Source organism: Monopterus albus, unplaced genomic scaffold, assembly GCF_001952655.1.
Source record: "Monopterus albus unplaced genomic scaffold, M_albus_1.0 scaffold118.1, whole genome shotgun sequence".
NCBI classification, from domain to species: Eukaryota; Metazoa; Chordata; class Actinopteri; order Synbranchiformes; family Synbranchidae; genus Monopterus; species Monopterus albus.
Genome location: NW_018127998.1, coordinates 772,217 through 789,482, shown reverse-complemented (window position 1 = coordinate 789,482; position 17,266 = coordinate 772,217). Strand labels below are relative to the sequence as shown.

Below are 17,266 nucleotides of genomic sequence, written 5' to 3'. Positions count from 1 at the left end.
GTGAAAATACAGTTATATCCAATATCTGACCTCTGTAAGCCCATTTTAGGCGACCCCTTTGGATGTGAAATCCAGGCTCTCTGATCAGAATACTGAAGGACAGCGTGGCAATATGAGATTCTGTACTATAATAAGGGTTTAGTAGGGCAAGACTCAGAAGAGTGTATCAAGAGCCTTGTGAAAACCAGGTCAATCTGCAGTTAACCCCACCCGGTCCTCTGGTCATTGCCAAAACTGCACTGCTATGTCGCTGCTATGTCATAGTGGTGCATATTTCTAAGAGAAGTAACACAAACAGACATGAAATACTGTATGTCACCATTTTCAGACATCTCTGCACAGGTCCTCGTCACAGGCTAATTTAAAAAATGACACATTTTATAAGACAGTTCTGAGATACTGGTAATATGGGTTACACAATGTCTAACATGATTAAAGCCTTGATTAAAGCATGATTAATGACTTTGTACACACACACACACACACACACACACTCTGTATGGCTACCTGTCATAAACCTGAGGTATACGTATAAACCCTAAATACTGGGGTAAGGTTCCTAATGCAGACACGTTCCTCGGTCAAACCATAAACCCAGCAGATGAATGACAGATTGCTCTTTCCAGGAGCTGCATCAATCAGGGTCAGTTCTTATAGCCCTCCATAAATTTGGTTTGCAAGTGAAATCAAAAACAGGCCTAAATTAGCTGGATACAAAATGCTAAACTAAGAACCAGACATACTTCACTGCACTTCAAAGAAAAATAACTAAATAAGGCCCTGGGTCTATCAGATGTTCTCAAAGTTTTAATGAGCTCTATGAGGATGCACAGAGTTGCAGCTGAGGCCTTTCATTATCAACATGACGACCCTATTAGCTCTCATACTGAAAGGTCTCAGCTCTGACACCTGCACTGTATGCTAGCCCAGCTCCCTATAGATTCTCACACCTCTTTCACTGGTCAGTTCTTCAAAATAGTTTTTCTTTTCTTTTATTTCTCCTTATTTTCTACTTTAGTTTTGTTCATAGCTGATGACCTCCTAGTTTTGGATGTCATTTAGCCCTATATTTAGGACCGACCATACAGTGCAGTTCCCATGTCAACAGGAGACTGTTGAGAGCAGAGAAGTAAGACTCCACCTCTGGTTACCTGTCAGCCAAAGTCATAATACGGTTAGATAAGACTGAAGCAGACGATATGCTGTTTGGATTTCCTCCTGCACTACAACTAAGAAAGGCAGAGAAGGATCAGCAGATGACAAGGTCCCTCTACTTTCAGTCAGAGGATTACTTCTCTAAACTTCAAGCAACAACAGCTGACTGAGGAATACACTTGCTGGTAGTCTTATGTAGAGCACCCAGTGGGAGCGCCTGTGAAGCTTGTTTCCAACTTTGTGTGATCCAACACTTTCACAGTCATGGTTGCTGTTAGCAGTGGTGCAGCTTTGCCTCAGATGTCAAATGAGTGGGACACAGTCAACTGTCTACCATCTGACAAAGTCACAGCAGTCAGCGAGAGAGTTTAATCCCAACCCGTTGAAGCCAGTCAAGGCGAGACATGTTTTGAAGCTGCAGGACAGGAGTTGTTAAAAATGGCTAAAAACCACAATGACTACATCGATGCTGCAGTGGTCACAAAGGTCCACTGGAGGAAACCCAACCATGTAAGTAGCTTTGCTTTAGAACATGCTGGATGGAAGTCATCACTAAATGGCAAAACAGGAAGGGAATTTGGCAGCATTTTTAGCAGCGACTCAGACATGAAGGTTAGAGGTGGAAATGAAAAACCTGACAGGTGATAGTGGTTGTTTATTGACCTGATGAGCTGAACCAACGTGTATGTTTGTAGGGAAGCATTTTAAGTTCTAAGGTCAGATGTTTTCATTATTGTAAAATAAAAACAACATTATAAAATGTGGTCAGGCATACCCATGTTTTTGTGGGCAGGGACATAAGGTTTTATTACTAATGCAGCTGTTGTTAAAGTCTAAAGATAATGTGCAGCTCCTCTTATTCTGGCCTGTGATTAATATTGTAGAAGCTGACATTATTTACTTTCAGGGTTTGTGGCAGACTATTGTTTGCACATGGTGGAGGACTCATACTCACACTGAAAACTAATGCACAATCGCTCTGTACACAAACCGTACTGTACTTCAGGCTTTATTGGCTATGCCTTTCAGCCTTCCACTTGACTACTCCTTACCTTTCATGGGCTGTTGTAGTTCAGCATTTTCTGCACTAGCTAGAGTCGCTACAGTCAATAGATGCAAACAAGATTTGCATGTGAAATTTTAAGGGACAGAACCTCGGCAGCTGTGGTTGGACTCTAAAGAATTAAACAGCTGTTTGATTCAGAAAAGCTGGTTGGTGACACATGGCTCTGTAATAATGTGAAGAACCACAAGGGAGGGTATCACATGCTACACTCAGGTAAAATGTATATTAAAATAAATATAAGCTTGAGCTTTGGCAGTGTTGCAGTTCATGGGAAGAGCTGACAGAAAATGTCCAATTTACCACGTTAACTTCTTGAACAGCTCTGAGTTGTGGGACATTTCAAACATAATGTAATCTCACCATGAAGAGCAAAATGTTGTTCATGCATAGCACAAATGACTTATAAATTTTTTTATTTGTTGTAATAATAATGCCTTCTGGCCATCAAATGTGCAAGCCAAGTTTATGGCAGAGACAAATTAATACTTCAGGCCTTCTCTTCATAATGGATTTAATAAGTTCAGAACAAAAGAAAACAAACAATAGTGTGATTGTACAAATGTCATGTATAGAGCAGTGTGGCCTGTAGGTCACTAAACAATGAGAACATAAATCCATCATCAACAAAGCGCAAGGGTTTAAAATGTGTCCTGGCAATGGAGAGAGTGCTGCTCAAAGCTGAACTACAGTCATCAGACTCACCCCTGTAGAACAAATGAACTCAAAAGAAATGCATCTCGCTCTCCTCTCTGCAGGCCACAGATTTATTTGAAATGATTGAAAAGATGCAGGTAAGATCCTTGTATTTTGCCTCAGTTCTTTAAGCTATACTCACCAAACAACTAACCAGTCAGTGTGTCGCTTCCTAATTCTCCTCTCCTGGTCCTCAGTACCTTTCTTCCTGTACACAAGGAGGACATTAAGCCTGGAGGATCCAGAAGACAGTTGTCAGAGAATTATGTGTGTGTCTCTGGTACCATTCTGGCTGTAACACTAGCTAAAACATATTATCCTGATTCAAAACTAAAGAAAGGTCTCCTGGTTTCTGGAGGCTTTGGAAGAATGTTTGTTTTGCTCATGTAGTCCCAAACACAACAGGCTGAGTGTGATGATAGAGCTTAATAGAACTTGAATGCTTGTGTGCATGCATGTTAGCAATCAGTGCATCAGTGATGGAGTGCACACTGCTTACAAAATATGAAATCAGTTACAGTCGTAATAGTTTTCAGTGACCTCGATGCAGTGCACTGTATTTCCCACCTAAATGTGTGTGTTGGCATTACTGGGCTTTTTTCATAATCAGATAATATATCGATATGATGCATCATCTTCCTGATGCCAGGCACTATCACCTAGCCCTGATTTAGTATCACTGCATTGCTCGCTTTCACGCATAAACACATACACACCTCAGGCCCAGTGGGTGCTTGAGTGTAGGAGTGTCACTTCCTTTTAATCCCCCGGGTCTTATTACTGCACTTCTTCTATGTGCTAACAGAATTGCTTTAGTGACTCCCAGATGCCTTCTCTTTCGCTTCCTTTAATTGTCTCTTGGTGCCCACGCTCTGTCTGTATGTAACGTATCTCTTTCTGCATCTTTCCATCTGTCACTGTCTGACTTCGCCTTGTTGCTTTCTGCACAACTCTTGGGAAAACTGTACTGTTATGTAATGAGGCTGTTGTAGTTGTGCATTTAGTCATTACACTGCTTAATGATGTATTTGTGTGCATGTTTTTCAAATGCAAAACCAGCTGCTGTGTTGATAACTTCTGTCTCTGTCTCTCTGGTTTTCTTATCACGACCTCTCCTCTCACAGGGAAACAGGATGGATGAGCAGAGATACACCTTTCCTCCCCCACTCAAGGTACAACTGTCCAAGTAGAGACATTGGATTATTCCCATGATGCGGTCATACCTTCTGTTCATTACTTGAACACACAGTAGCACAGTATTATTCATGTATTGTTTAGTTTAAACTCAGACTCATCTTTAATGGTCAAGTATGTTTGAACATATAATGAATTTGACGCCGGTACGGAAGCTTTAGTGTGATTGTAGGGAACAGGTAATAAAAGATAATGCTAAAGAGTAAAAATAATAAATAAAGATAAGAACACTGAACATAAAAAATAGAAAATGTGTGCATTGACATAGGAAATTAGCAATCCAGATTTAGTTATGTTCTGCTGCCTTGAATCCCAAAATGTTAGTAACGAAGCTTTTGACAGGATATGATCATGTTAGCAATGGAAGGATATAAATACATCAGGCAATGCTTTGATCAAGTCACAACTGATCAAATACTGATTATAACTGATTCCTATGTAGTTGCTGAGCTGATTTTCATTGCATAACAGTTATGCAATTATGCTGAAACAGTATCCTTTGGAACTAGAGAGTTGGCCAACATGGTTTATTTTTTTGATGAGCAAACTAAGTGGTTTTCTCTCCTTTATTAGACTGAGGAGGACTATATTCCATACCCAAGTGTCCATGAGGTAAGATGAGATCTGAAACTGATCTTATCTTCTGCTGTGCTGCTGAAATGCCTACACTGGAATATCATTCTGTGTATGAGCCCTTTGTTATTTTGCATTTTGTGACAGGTATTGGGCAGAACTAGCCCCTTTCCTCTTATCTTACTGCCGCAGTTTGGGGGCTACTGGATTGAGGGGACCAACCATGAGCTGAGTGACAACGTGGATAGAGAGCAGCTGCAGCCTCCATCCCCAAACACCCGTACCAAGCTGGAATGTAACACAACAGCCATGCTCTACCGGAAACACTTCCTCAGCAAGGTTAGCCACTTTGTGCACCACAGAGAGAGATCCCTTTGCCATAATGTACAGTTTATTTTTATTAAGTGATCATTTTTACTGTCATCTAGCTCGAAGATGACTTTTTATCTAAATATAAATGTTAAGATAAAGACAAACCAGGACAGCCATATGAACAGACAAAGTGTTAAGAGAGGAAAAAGTGGGAGGCATTGGTGGAGCTGCCAAAAAACAAAACACGGTTATTTCTTGTTACATAATGATCTTTAAAGTAAGTGCCGGCGCATACTGTATTTTTATCAAAACTGAATGCAGCTGCTGTATCTCCAAAGCTGTTTCATCAGTCACTTTCCTTGATCTTCTTCCTATCTGAATTCTACTTTCACAATGATATTACTGAGGTCATAACCATGAATACTCTCAATAGAGAAGCTTCCCTGGTAATGAATCTCATTACTCTCATAGAATATTTCATTATCAACTTTATTTTTTGCTCATTGCTAATGAAATGAATAAGCAATAAGCAAATCCAAGCTTAGTAAACCGTTAACCGTGATCAGCCTCACTGTGTGGCATCTTATGCACTGCTGCTGATGAAGATGCATTCGGGTTTGCCACCTGCTCTTGCACACACATACTATGAACAAATTTGATCTGCCTGATCTGATTTGAGCAGCAGCAGAAGAAAAGGTACTCACATTGGGAAGATATGGGTATTGACTGGATGTGATTGGCGACCAGGAACATCTCCGCCTAATGCTCAGGTAACGCTCATTATGCAGACATGGTGCAGTAATGATGCTTAATTTACAGGGGGAAACAAACCTTTAAACCTGAACTGTGCACTGCAGTGCAGAAGAGATGAATGTGTAGGTGTAAACAAAATGCGACCTCTTTCATGAAAAATAGATGCAGGATAATTCGATATTTTTTCTGCTCCTGAGATGCCTAGTATTGACTGGATAAACATCCTCCCAGCGCAGGTGTTATCAAAAGAGTCATAAAGGTAGAGAGAGCATCAACAGCACTGTTATTTCCACGACAGAGGAACAGATGGACTATTTAGACCAGCGAGTGGGTGGGGATGGAGGGAAAAGTAAAGAGAGGCGAAGTTTGATGATGGTTCATCCCGGATCATCTCCTTCTCATCTGACAGGATGTCAGAAATGTTACATCACATTATATGGCGTTCAGACTGCACTGATTGTTTTATGACTTGACCAGGACCAAACTGAAAACCTACCATGATGTGATCCCCATTTCCTGTCTGACAGAGTTTCCCAATGTGGTGCAAATGGCCAAGGTGAGGAAAAGTGTTTTTATCATGCAGACATGTGTCTGTTGTGTCAGTGTCTAATTACATTCTGACATGGATTCCCTCTTTGTTTTAATCATAGCTTGTGTGTGAAGAAGTCAACGTGGACCGCTTTTTCCCTGTCCTTTATCCAAAAGTAAGACCTGGTTTGGTTTGCATAGCTGCCGCCACTGTATGTGCCCTTTCCAGGATAGGGTCACTAGTTTTCATATCTGTCTTAAAACGGTCTGGTGCCCATAGGAAACACTGTCTGGGCAAACAAAAAGAGTAACAGCACTGTACATTTTAAAGTTTAATTTGTCCAAAGCTGACTAATAAAAAACTGATATTTGCTTCAGTCCCCATCTCCTACAATGAAAACATATTAACAAAAAAAATCTCCTACCAGCCAGAATGATTTCACCAAGTAAAGTTTGTTTCAGTGTTCATATGGGCACCAGACTTGGAAACCTGTGGACATATCCTTTATGATTTCTTGTTATATCTGTATTTATTTACAGGCTTCAAGACTTATTGTCACTTTTGATGAACATGTGATAAATAACAATTTCAAGTTTGGGGTCATCTATCAAAAGTTTGGACAGGTGAGCTATAATGTAAACCAAAAGAAAAGGTACATTTTCAGTCTGGGTAGAGGTGGTTAAGTGCATATTCATTTTATTCAGCCCAGCAACAATGAGCATGTACAATTCACTGTCATTTCTGTTTTCCTCAGGGAAGCTATGTTCAGTCCTCCTTAGTCTTAATTATGGCTTTCAGTGCAGCCCAGCCGCAGTGGCAGTCTTCAACACCCTCTCATTTTCTGAGGCAATCACAGCCCTCTTGTTTACTACAGTATGTGGGGGCAGAGGAGCTATTGAATGCTTTGCTGAGGGCACTTGTCCATTTGAAAGGAGACCTCAGTGTGTAGAGATCTGCACAGTTGATCTCTTAAAGTTTGCTGTTTAAATACACTGTAAGTGAGCCAAGGGTCATCTCACAAGGCTTGTGAGCTCCCTTTGCACATCATCAGGAGTGCCTTGAGGAGAAAGGCATGATGGTTAAGTAGGCATACTGAAGACTGCAAAGAAAACACAAATGCTCATGAAGCAAAAGACTACTTCTCAGGCATGTGTTTGTGTTGAAGCGGGCTTTTGTGTTCACATCACTACAACCCTTTCTGTAACTGAAGCCACCCCTGTTGTCTCAAATGCAATGCAGTGTGTTTTGGAATAGGTGTGCCAAACACACAATGGATACACTTCCCTGCTTCCAAAGAAGGACCCTAATGACCTGTTGCAGTAAAATCTCACCTTACATACAACACTCGTGACATTGCTGGTACTCTAGCAAGCAAATCCCACCTTCCGATTACTTTTCATTAAGCTTCTCAAACATTGTTTTCATTTGTAACACAGACATAAGTGGCATTATTATTGGACCCTAGCAGTGCAACATGCACCACACAGTCTACCGTACAAACCATCCTCACAGTGTTTGACCCAGAGCTGCTGAAATAATTTTGTCCTCCCAGCCTTAATGATCAGGACATCTTTTTTTTAATGGCTACAGACTTCAGAGGAAGAGCTGTTTGGCAACAATGAGGAGAGTCCTGCCTTTGTAGAATTCTTGGAGTTTCTAGGAGAGAAAATAGAATTGCACAATTTTAAAGGGTAAGGACATAATTGTAGTTCACAGTCACTATATATAACAATACGTATGGTAGAGTATATAATAATATACTCTAATAATGTGATGGTTGAAAGCTTCCTGTTAGACCTGGTTCTGTGTGCTTACAGCTTTCGTGGGGGGTTAGATGTGATCCATGGGCAGACTGGCACAGAATCTGTCTACTGCAACTATGGCAGCAAAGAAGTCATGTTCCATGTGTCCACAAAGCTGCCTTACACAGAGGGGGACACCCAGCAGGTACTGTAACACAACACCAGACAAACACATGCACACCTTTCATGGTTCACAGCCAACAGTCAGACAGGTTCCATTATTTGCATGTTCTTCCCTGTTGCACCAAACAACCACGTGTTTGAGAAAAATGCATATGGAGGAAACATAAATCACTTTAAAGATTTGCCTTAGTGATTTAAAGCTGAGATGCAGCACTCCACTGATCAGGCAGCCTCCTCTTCTCCGAGTCTCCAAGTCTTCTTCTGTCTCACATATTCACACAAACACTGATTAATTAGCACCAGCTCACACACCATTTGCGATCGTGGTGTAAAGAAACACTTACTTGTAGAAGGCAATGTGTTCAGGTTCCCCAGCAGTAGTGGCTTCTTTGAGCCAGTCAGTGCTGTGTTAGGCTGTCGTCAGGGGAAACAGCGCCCCCTGGTGGTGTTTTACAAGTTGCCATGGTTTCTGCAGTGAGAGAAGGAGAAGGAAGAATGAAGGGTTAATACATGTATCCATAATTTCTACAGTCTACCTGCTATAAAAAAAAAATTGCCTATTGTACAATATGTAAAGCAATTTAGTATTCAGTTTGATTTATGAAACAGAAATATAGTTATTATTTTTCCATTTGTACTTAGCACAAACATATTTTCAGTCTGCCTTTGCTGTCTTGAGAGAACCATACAGTATTTTATGTTCATTTTGAAATTTAATTATGAAGTTGCTGTGTGACTTTTGTTTTTCAGTTGCAGAGAAAGAGGCACATAGGGAATGATATCGTGGCCATTGTATTCCAAGAGGAAAACACTCCTTTTGTGCCAGACATGATCGCCTCAAACTTTCTCCATGCTTACGCTGTGGTCCAGGTGGTCAACCCCTGCTCTGACAATGTTCTCTACAAGGTGACCTGCTCCTTCTCTTCCACTCCTTTATTGTGTTTCCTCTGATAAATGGTGATTAAACTTCATCTATTTATTGTTAGGTGTCAGTGACTGCACGGGATGATGTCCCCTTTTTTGGCCCGGCTCTCCCAAACCCTGCTGTTTTTAAAAAAGTAAGAGAAAGGATAACTTACCTACTGCACATTCCCCCTCTTCGTCATCTTATAGTTTACCTTGTCTCTGTGCTCCTCTCTTCCCAGGGCCCTGAATTCCATGAATTCCTTTTTACTAAACTCATCAATGCAGAGTATGCCTGCTACAAAGCTGATAAATTTGCCAGATTAGAGGTGTGTTGTGGAAAAACATTTCAGACATTCCTGTTATTTTTGCTTCCCTTTGTTTCATTTCCTTCTTTGTATATGTATCTATGTGTATGTGTGTGTGTGTGGAAGGAGCGAACACGGTCTGCTTTGTTAGAGACCCTGTATGAGGAGATCCATGTGAACAGTCAAGCCATGATGGGCATTGGAGGAGAGGACGAGAGACTGGAAAATGGGAGTGGAGGAGGAGGAAGTTTCTTTGAGTCCTTCAAGGTAACTAGAGAGACAGCAGCAGAGGCTGGGCTTCAAACCGAAAGCTTCACTTCATGCAAATGAAAGGAACAGGCTTGAGAAACAAGGTCTTTTGTGAAGATTTAAATTCTATACTTGTGCTAACACTCAGACAGAAATGATTAAACACTTTTGGAAATACGCTTGTGTCCAGCCAGTTATCTTAGCTTAGCATAAAGACTTTAAACATAAAAACTTTATTTCTTTGGACATGGCAAGTCATATAACCCCGAAATATTGTTTTACACCTCAGTGTTTGTGTGGATTAAACAAGATATAATGGGTCAATTACTGAGCAGCTGGTTGGCAGGTTTTGTTGCCTTTGGACAGAACCACAATAGCTGGTCACCCATATTTCCTGTCTTTATGCTAAGCTAAGATAACCCACTGGCTGTAGCTTAATGTAGCACATACATCTGAGAATGATGTTGATCCTCTCATCCAAACTGTAGCAGGAGAGTTATCAAACTATCTGCACAGAAACAGTTTATGACTAGGATCTAATATCAGTAACCGATTTCTGTACCGGCTCTCAGATTAGAGTCAAATGTTTCTTCCAGTCTTTCCAGATTATTCCTGTCTGTGTGTAAGCTGTGGGCTGTAAGGGATCTATCAGTCTCCTGCAATGTCTCTGCTGCTCTGTTCTGCTTCCCAGCTTTTCTTCCTCTTGCTTCCATGCTGTTTTGCACGGCTGTGGTCCCTGCATGCTCCAGTGCTTGATCACTGATCACTTATTTATATGATGCTTCCACCTGCTGTCATGGGCTTTATGAACGGGACCTGATTTTTTTTTCACCATCAGATGCCTTCACCTACCCACTCATGTCTTCAGAGAGGTGTATTGGGGTTTTAAACTTCTCCCTGCTGTATTTAAACTCGGTGTGGTCAGACATCTGAGAGACACTTGGCCCTTCCACCTCCTCTTTCTTCTCTTACCCCCATCTAAACATAATGACTCATCTGAATCACTCTCTGGGCACCAAGGGTTTTCTTCTGTTTACTTGTCTGTTGGGATTAGCATCAGGCTAGCGCTCTCTGCCTGTAGTGGCCAGTGTTCAGGGAAAGCCCTGAGACTCCCTTCGGCCTGTAATGCCATACAGCAATGCTGATGGGTCACAAGGATTAGCGCCATCTGAATGTATCTCCTCCTCGTCTATCTCCGTAGAGGGTGATCCGCAGCAGGAGCCAGTCTATGGATGCCATGGGTCTTACATTCAAGAAGCAACACTCACTGTCCACTAGCCTGAGCGGAAGCTTTAACCACAGCCCCACAGTCAGCCCCAAATTCCCAAGGATAGTAAGTACAGTCCCACTCCACCTAGTCTTTAGTGAGGCGAGCCTTGCTTCCTCTGCCTCCCCCAGAAAGTCAACTAGGGTTCATGTCCCCACTTCTTTCATTTGCCTTCTGCACTAACATGTCACAGGGAAGGGCTGCACATTTGGTCCAGTGGACCATTAAACTCGGCTCTTACACTGCAACTGTCGATATTTTCTGCCACCACAATATGGAGTAACTGAACACTCATAGATTTGAAGATGTGTAGGACTGAAGGTGAATTTCTCCCCTGGATTAGAGCTGTTTCTTACATTTGCTGTTTTTACTTGTGTTCTCATTATTTAAGTCCACCACGCAGCTGCATTTATCAAAAGTGCTCACTTGAATTTTAATAACTGTGGCGTGAGTCCTGCTTGTGTGTGTGTGTGTGTGTGTGTGCATGTCAGCCAAAGCTTTTGTGGGGATCACACAGTGTTTGTAACTGTAATTACTAACAAATGAATATTTCATAATATGAAAACCTTGTGCCTTCAATTAACAGCATTTACTGTAATTTTTATGATAATACCAGATGTTACACAAATTACAGCTGAAGGTAAAACATGAAACTTAAACCTGAGCCAGTTACTTAACAGTTGCGATGCATACTGTATGGTTGTTTATCAAATATGTACTGTATTTTATTAGTTATTCTCAGATTTTTATGGACTTTCACATTTTATTGTCCTTTTTTCTGTGTTAATCCCTGAACTAGATCTTTGTATATGAAAACAGCCACCTCAGTACTGTATACATTTTTCTGTTACATTTATTGCAATATCTGCTTTTAGAAATAACTAACCTAAAATTATTTACCAGCACGCTATATCAAAGAATACAGCTGAAGCGTGGAGTTTGTCCATGGCCCTGTCTTGATGTGAAACCGATTGTCTAACATGCTCCGTGTCCTCCTTTGCTGTTTTTATCTCTTGTTCATCTCTTCTCTCCCAGGGACAGACTCACATAACTGGTTCATCATTTCTTTCTCCCATTCAGCTGTCTGTGTTGCACCCATGGAGCCAAAATGCCTCTCCTTGTAATTTACAGTTACTGTGTACCTTATATTTTGTTTGAACAACATGCATGGAAATTCATATATATTTGTATCTCATTTTCTCTCCTCTCCTTTACCCCCCCTTTCTTTTATCATCATCTCTCTCTTTCTTTCTCTGTCCATCTCTCTCTCTCTCTCTGTTTCTCTCTCTCTTCCTGTGTGGCTCAGTCATTGCTTGTCCCAGGAAAAAGTCCCAGTAAATCTGGACGTCGAGGCAGTGCCATAGGGATAGGAACAATAGAAGAGGTTCATGTCTAATTCTAACTTCTCTACTCACTACTCATCTTTTCTTGTGTATTTTTTGCTTGCATGGCTCCACCACATCATGACTACACACTTTTCTCAATAAATTGCAGTATTATAATGTGTATTCAACATATGATGCATTGTGAATCACAGACCGGTCATAAAATATCAGTGACAGAACAAAAGCAGACTTAAATAATTTTCTCCACATGTTCACATTAATTTGTTTGAACATTACAGTCTTTGGGATTTTACTTACACTACCATATAAAAGCTATCAGATTATTGTAATTTTTATAATTATAAGAGATAAGATGTTCATACTGTATATAAAGGCACCATCCTTGACTTCCTTCTCTATAATATGTTTTCTTCAGCACCTTCTGCAGTTTTTTCTGCCTATTTTAATTCCAGTATGCTTAATTTTTTGAGATTAAAAAATATGAATATTCATGAGCCAGTGACCGTCTTACAAAAGAATTATAAAAAAAAAATCAATTCTCCTATTGCTCTTTGAAGCCACATTGGATAAAAGGCTTTTTCAAGTTCTTATTTTGAGAGCTTAAAAATGGAGACTGAATGAACAAAGCTCTCGCTGAGAAAGCATATTGAGCGGCAGACCCTGGAGCCTTTAAATCCATCTTTCATCTCTGGCCTCAGTGTGCTCTGCTCTGGCTGAAAGATGGGCACTGGGGCTTGACATTAAGCTGCCAAATGCATATTCTAACTCTTTTTCATCATACTCTACTAACAACTCAAAGGGAAGGGTGTTTCACTTTAGCCTGATAATTCAGTGTGATATGTTTTCCCATTTGAATACAATAAAAAATACAAAAATATAATATTAACTTAATATTATTTGAAGGTGCCCAAGGTATTTGAAGTATCTGGACTCTAACTCTGACACCGCCTTTACGTTCTCTCTGGCAGTCTTTGATAATCCCGGGGAAAAGCCCAACCAAAAAAAAGTCTGCTCCTTTCAGCTCCAGGAGAAGCAGTGCCATCGGTATTGAAAACATTCAAGAAGTCCAGGAGAAAAGGTGAAGGAAGACTCCTGGCAAATCCTGCTGTATTTTTTTTTTTTTTTTGTGCAAAGACTTTTATAACACTCATAATTTACTTCCTCTTACTTGTTAGATGATACACAAGCACATATGGCTTTTCTTGATGTTAAATCATATTTGCGTCTTATGTTGCAGTAGAGCGAATTCCCCAAGCACACAGAAGACCCCTGACAGTGGTCATGTCTCTCAAGACGCCAAATCTGACAACTCATCCAATCAGAGTTCACCTGAGGTTCTCACAACCACCAAGAACAGGTGTGTATGGTACACAGGTTACAGTTACATCATAAATGAGTGTATTGATCATAGAATTCACAGTTTGTGCTGCCGTGCCTGTGTTTGTGTAACTGCTGGGTTATTCTCGGACGCAGTGGCACCTTGAGCAACTGTGTTTTACACATAAGATAAAATCAGGTTTGGCTGTACTGGAGAGTGATTCATCTAGGGTGTAGTTCTTATCTCGGTGGCAGGGCTCAATCCATCCCTGAGGGTCATGACCTCTCCCGCTCCTCCTCCAACACTAGCAGCTTCACCAGTGTAGTAGAGGAGGCCGAGGCCACGGAGGACTATGACACAGGCATGGTGAGTGGTGCATTCAGTACACGTCCCTGTCAGACAACACAATCCTTTGCATTTAAATCATATGTTTGACTTTCAGTCTAATAGGCATGTGGTGTTTTGTTGTGTCTCCACACTGGATATTCTTTAGGAAAGTCTGTCATCGGCCGGGACACCACACAAACGAGACTCCTTCACCTATACCACCTGGCTGGAGGACAACATCAGCAGCACCAGTACCAACAGTCGTGGTAGCTCTCCAGGTGAGAGACAGGAAAGAGATTGCTTGAAGATGCAGGTCCAGCAGGTTGTCGCAAACTGTGACCTTACAGGACAGGTTCACTAATGACTTAAAAGAAGGAAGTAGGATGTGGAAGAATAAAGCAAATGACAAAAGTGTAAAGAAGTCTACATCTTTATGCTGCGCCATAGTAAGCATGGGTCCTTGGGTTGTTTCTGATTTGACTGTCAGCAGAGAGATAACGAGTGTACATACAGCCTTATCAACTTATGTACCTTTCAATCTCATTGTTCATAACACTGCATACTCATATCCATCTCAGATAATCATAACCTGTTTCAAAATCAGTCTGCAATGGTCATACAGTATGTATATGACTGATTTAACACAGTGTTGACCTATCCCTCAGGGCCCACTAAACCTGAACGAGGAAGGGGGACCGACATCCGTATAAAACTGGAGCGACCACAGGACCATCAGTCCTCATCTGTAAGTCAACTCCAGCCTGGAAGCAGAAATCTTATCTACTTACTGGCTGAACTTCCTCTGTTGCACTGCATGTTTTTGTCCTCTTAATGCTGAGCACACCCTGGCATTGAAATGTTTTATACTCTTCTGTAAAACTGACCAAATACACACAATACGTGATGCGCTGAAGCTGTGCAACAGTACAGCTGCTGCTTTACTGCCCTGTGCTGCTGTATTGCTTTTTGAATGGAACTGAATTGCTGATGTCTGGTGTTTTTATTGCTGTTTGTTCATCTCTGTATGCAGAACTGTTAGCTCCATCCACCTGGCTGTATCCTGGATCTCCATCTTCAGGTTAGACTCTTTCCAGTACTCTCATGGTCTTTCAGATTGTGGAGTTAAACTACAGTCAGATGAACCAGCTATAAGGTCTATACAATGATACCAAACTAAATACTGCTGGTATACATCGATAGTCTTTTCAGGTGTTTCAGGTGTTTTATTCATAATGCTTGCCAGAGATTATCAAAGTATAATTTTTAGTCATTAGTATCTGACTACCTGTATGAATAAAGTGTATTCTAACATCTAAATCTGTGACAAGAGGTTTTACCAGATGTCTGTTTTAATACCAAAGCATTCCCATAAGCCCCAATCCTTCTGGGAGATGAGCCAAGTGCCGGCGTGTTCCATGAGAAGTGATGAGAAAGGAAGATGAGAAAGAAGAGAAAAGGCAGGTGGAGCCTGACTAGTCTGCTGCTCATTGAGGTGAGCACAACGCCAGGAACCTGGAGCACACCAGAGAGGATGTTGCACGAAGACAGACCAGCTTTTGCACAGTGTTGTTTCCTTCCACTTTTTTCTTTTATCTGCAAATGTAATAGATTTATTTGTTAAAGATATTACTTTATAGCCTCAGTGTGCTGGCTATACAGGGTGAAGACAGTGCCGGCTCCCTGAGAGGAATCTCACAGCAACACAGTGAGGAATTCTGCTTGGATGCTTTTGCCAAATTTAAAAGGATTTGGTTCAACAAAGACATCAAATTTATACTTTATACCATATATTAGATTAGTATTTTCTAACAAAACATCTAGTAGGATAATAAACATGTTTGTTTTCTGTGTAAAAATGAAGGACTGTGTAGCTGCAGTAATAGTTTTACTCTGCTCAGTCACCCAACTCTCCACCCAAAGCCACAGTGAATATACAGTAGCAGCGTATCATAAATCAAATGAAATGGCCTTAAAACTTCAACATGCAGTGTTGTTGTCCTTCAGAATTACTTCATTTCACTTCTTTGACTCACATGTTCTGCAGCCCATAACGAAATGACAGTATTAGGTTAAAGTAATATATTCAGAATGTTTTTAATTTGTTTTTTAAATGGTGCCATAATGCAGTTAGACTTCAGCACTGTCTGTGTTGTCTGATAATGTGTGGGTATACCGTGTTCATCACTGACTGACATTCTACTGTTTTGCTCGTTTTGTCTGCCGCTCTGGAGTCCAGTCTCCACAGTGTCCCGAGTTGCACTTTTCTCTCTAATATGTTTTTATTTATTGAGTTGGTTCTTGTTGTGGGGGGTGGAAGAGGGTACATCTTTTATACTGTACTTCTATGCTGATCACATTCATCCTGTCATATGCCTAGACTGGAATAAATTATAATGTTGTCATCTGTAAAGCTCTGTTTATCTTAGCAGTTAGAATCTCTTTCACAGCAATGCAATCAATCAAACAGTGAATATTTTAATTTGCTAGTGAGAAAATATAACTCCAACTACACCTGCTGATTTTGTAAATAGATATTTAGTTGGAGTACATATTATATAATGTATAGGCCATTTATTTAAGGTGGAATTGACCAACACCTTGAAATGGCTGCCAGGTTAATAATTTATTGTTGTTTTTTTCCTGAATCCTTACATTTAAACATTGTTTTAAGAGAGTTTATAGAATAAGTTTGTAGAATAAAATTATTTTCAAAGCTTGGTAGACTGGTCTGTAAAGGGGAAAAGCTCAGTACATCCTGTTGATCATTTCAGTTGCCTTATCATCACAGACTGATGGTTTATGTATGGATAGTGAAGCAAAGTGTTAATAGGCAGCAGGATTCACAATGAAATGGCTGGTTGTTATGAATAAATTTATTGAGAACTTTACAGTCTGCTGTGCACATCCTCTGTTGTCCTCATATGGAAACTTGCTAAGAGCATAAAGGAGCAGTGGAAGTAGACACAAAGACTTCCTGGGCTGTTGTTGTTGTGGAGGAAACTGAAATGTTGCCGCTGGAGTCAGCACCTCCTGTGGTTCTGATGAGCAGTCAACAGCTACATCAACCTGCCCAGTGTTTGATTGATTGTTGTTTTGTTGCTTTTCTTTTGTCTCTTCTCTATCCACTCACCCCAACCAGACGAGGTAGAAGGCCGCCCACTAAGAGCCGGGGTCTGTCAGAGGTTTCTTTCGTTAAAGGGAGTTTTTCCTCCCCTCTGTCGCCAAGTGCTGCTCAAGGGGGAAGGTTGTTGGGTTTTTCCGAGTTGGCGTCCGAGGTTTGGGTCAGCTGGGCACTTGGCCCCAGCCACCGCCCAAAACACAATGCACTGGCCCGTTGCGGCCTCTGCA

The 17,266-nt window shown here is 41.0% G+C and overlaps 1 protein-coding gene across 1 annotated transcript in view; it reads left to right on the top strand.

Annotated features, from left to right (window-relative positions):
* The window catches only part of LOC109966750 (rap1 GTPase-activating protein 1-like), a 35,779-nt gene extending 18,513 nt beyond the window's left edge, over positions 1–17,266 (top strand). Inside the window, 23 exon segments of the mRNA XM_020611861.1 lie at positions 2,977–3,012; positions 4,039–4,086; positions 4,682–4,720; positions 4,829–5,065; positions 5,690–5,763; positions 6,224–6,302; positions 6,397–6,450; positions 6,815–6,898; positions 7,866–7,966; positions 8,093–8,222; positions 8,951–9,106; positions 9,187–9,258; positions 9,346–9,432; positions 9,538–9,678; positions 10,862–10,993; positions 12,234–12,311; positions 13,242–13,351; positions 13,514–13,630; positions 13,846–13,957; positions 14,085–14,196; positions 14,584–14,663; positions 14,949–14,996; positions 15,280–17,266. Of these exon segments, the coding sequence (XP_020467517.1) occupies positions 2,977–3,012; positions 4,039–4,086; positions 4,682–4,720; positions 4,829–5,065; positions 5,690–5,763; positions 6,224–6,302; positions 6,397–6,450; positions 6,815–6,898; positions 7,866–7,966; positions 8,093–8,222; positions 8,951–9,106; positions 9,187–9,258; positions 9,346–9,432; positions 9,538–9,678; positions 10,862–10,993; positions 12,234–12,311; positions 13,242–13,351; positions 13,514–13,630; positions 13,846–13,957; positions 14,085–14,196; positions 14,584–14,663; positions 14,949–14,957 (2,088 nt within the window). The 3' untranslated portion in view covers positions 14,958–14,996; positions 15,280–17,266.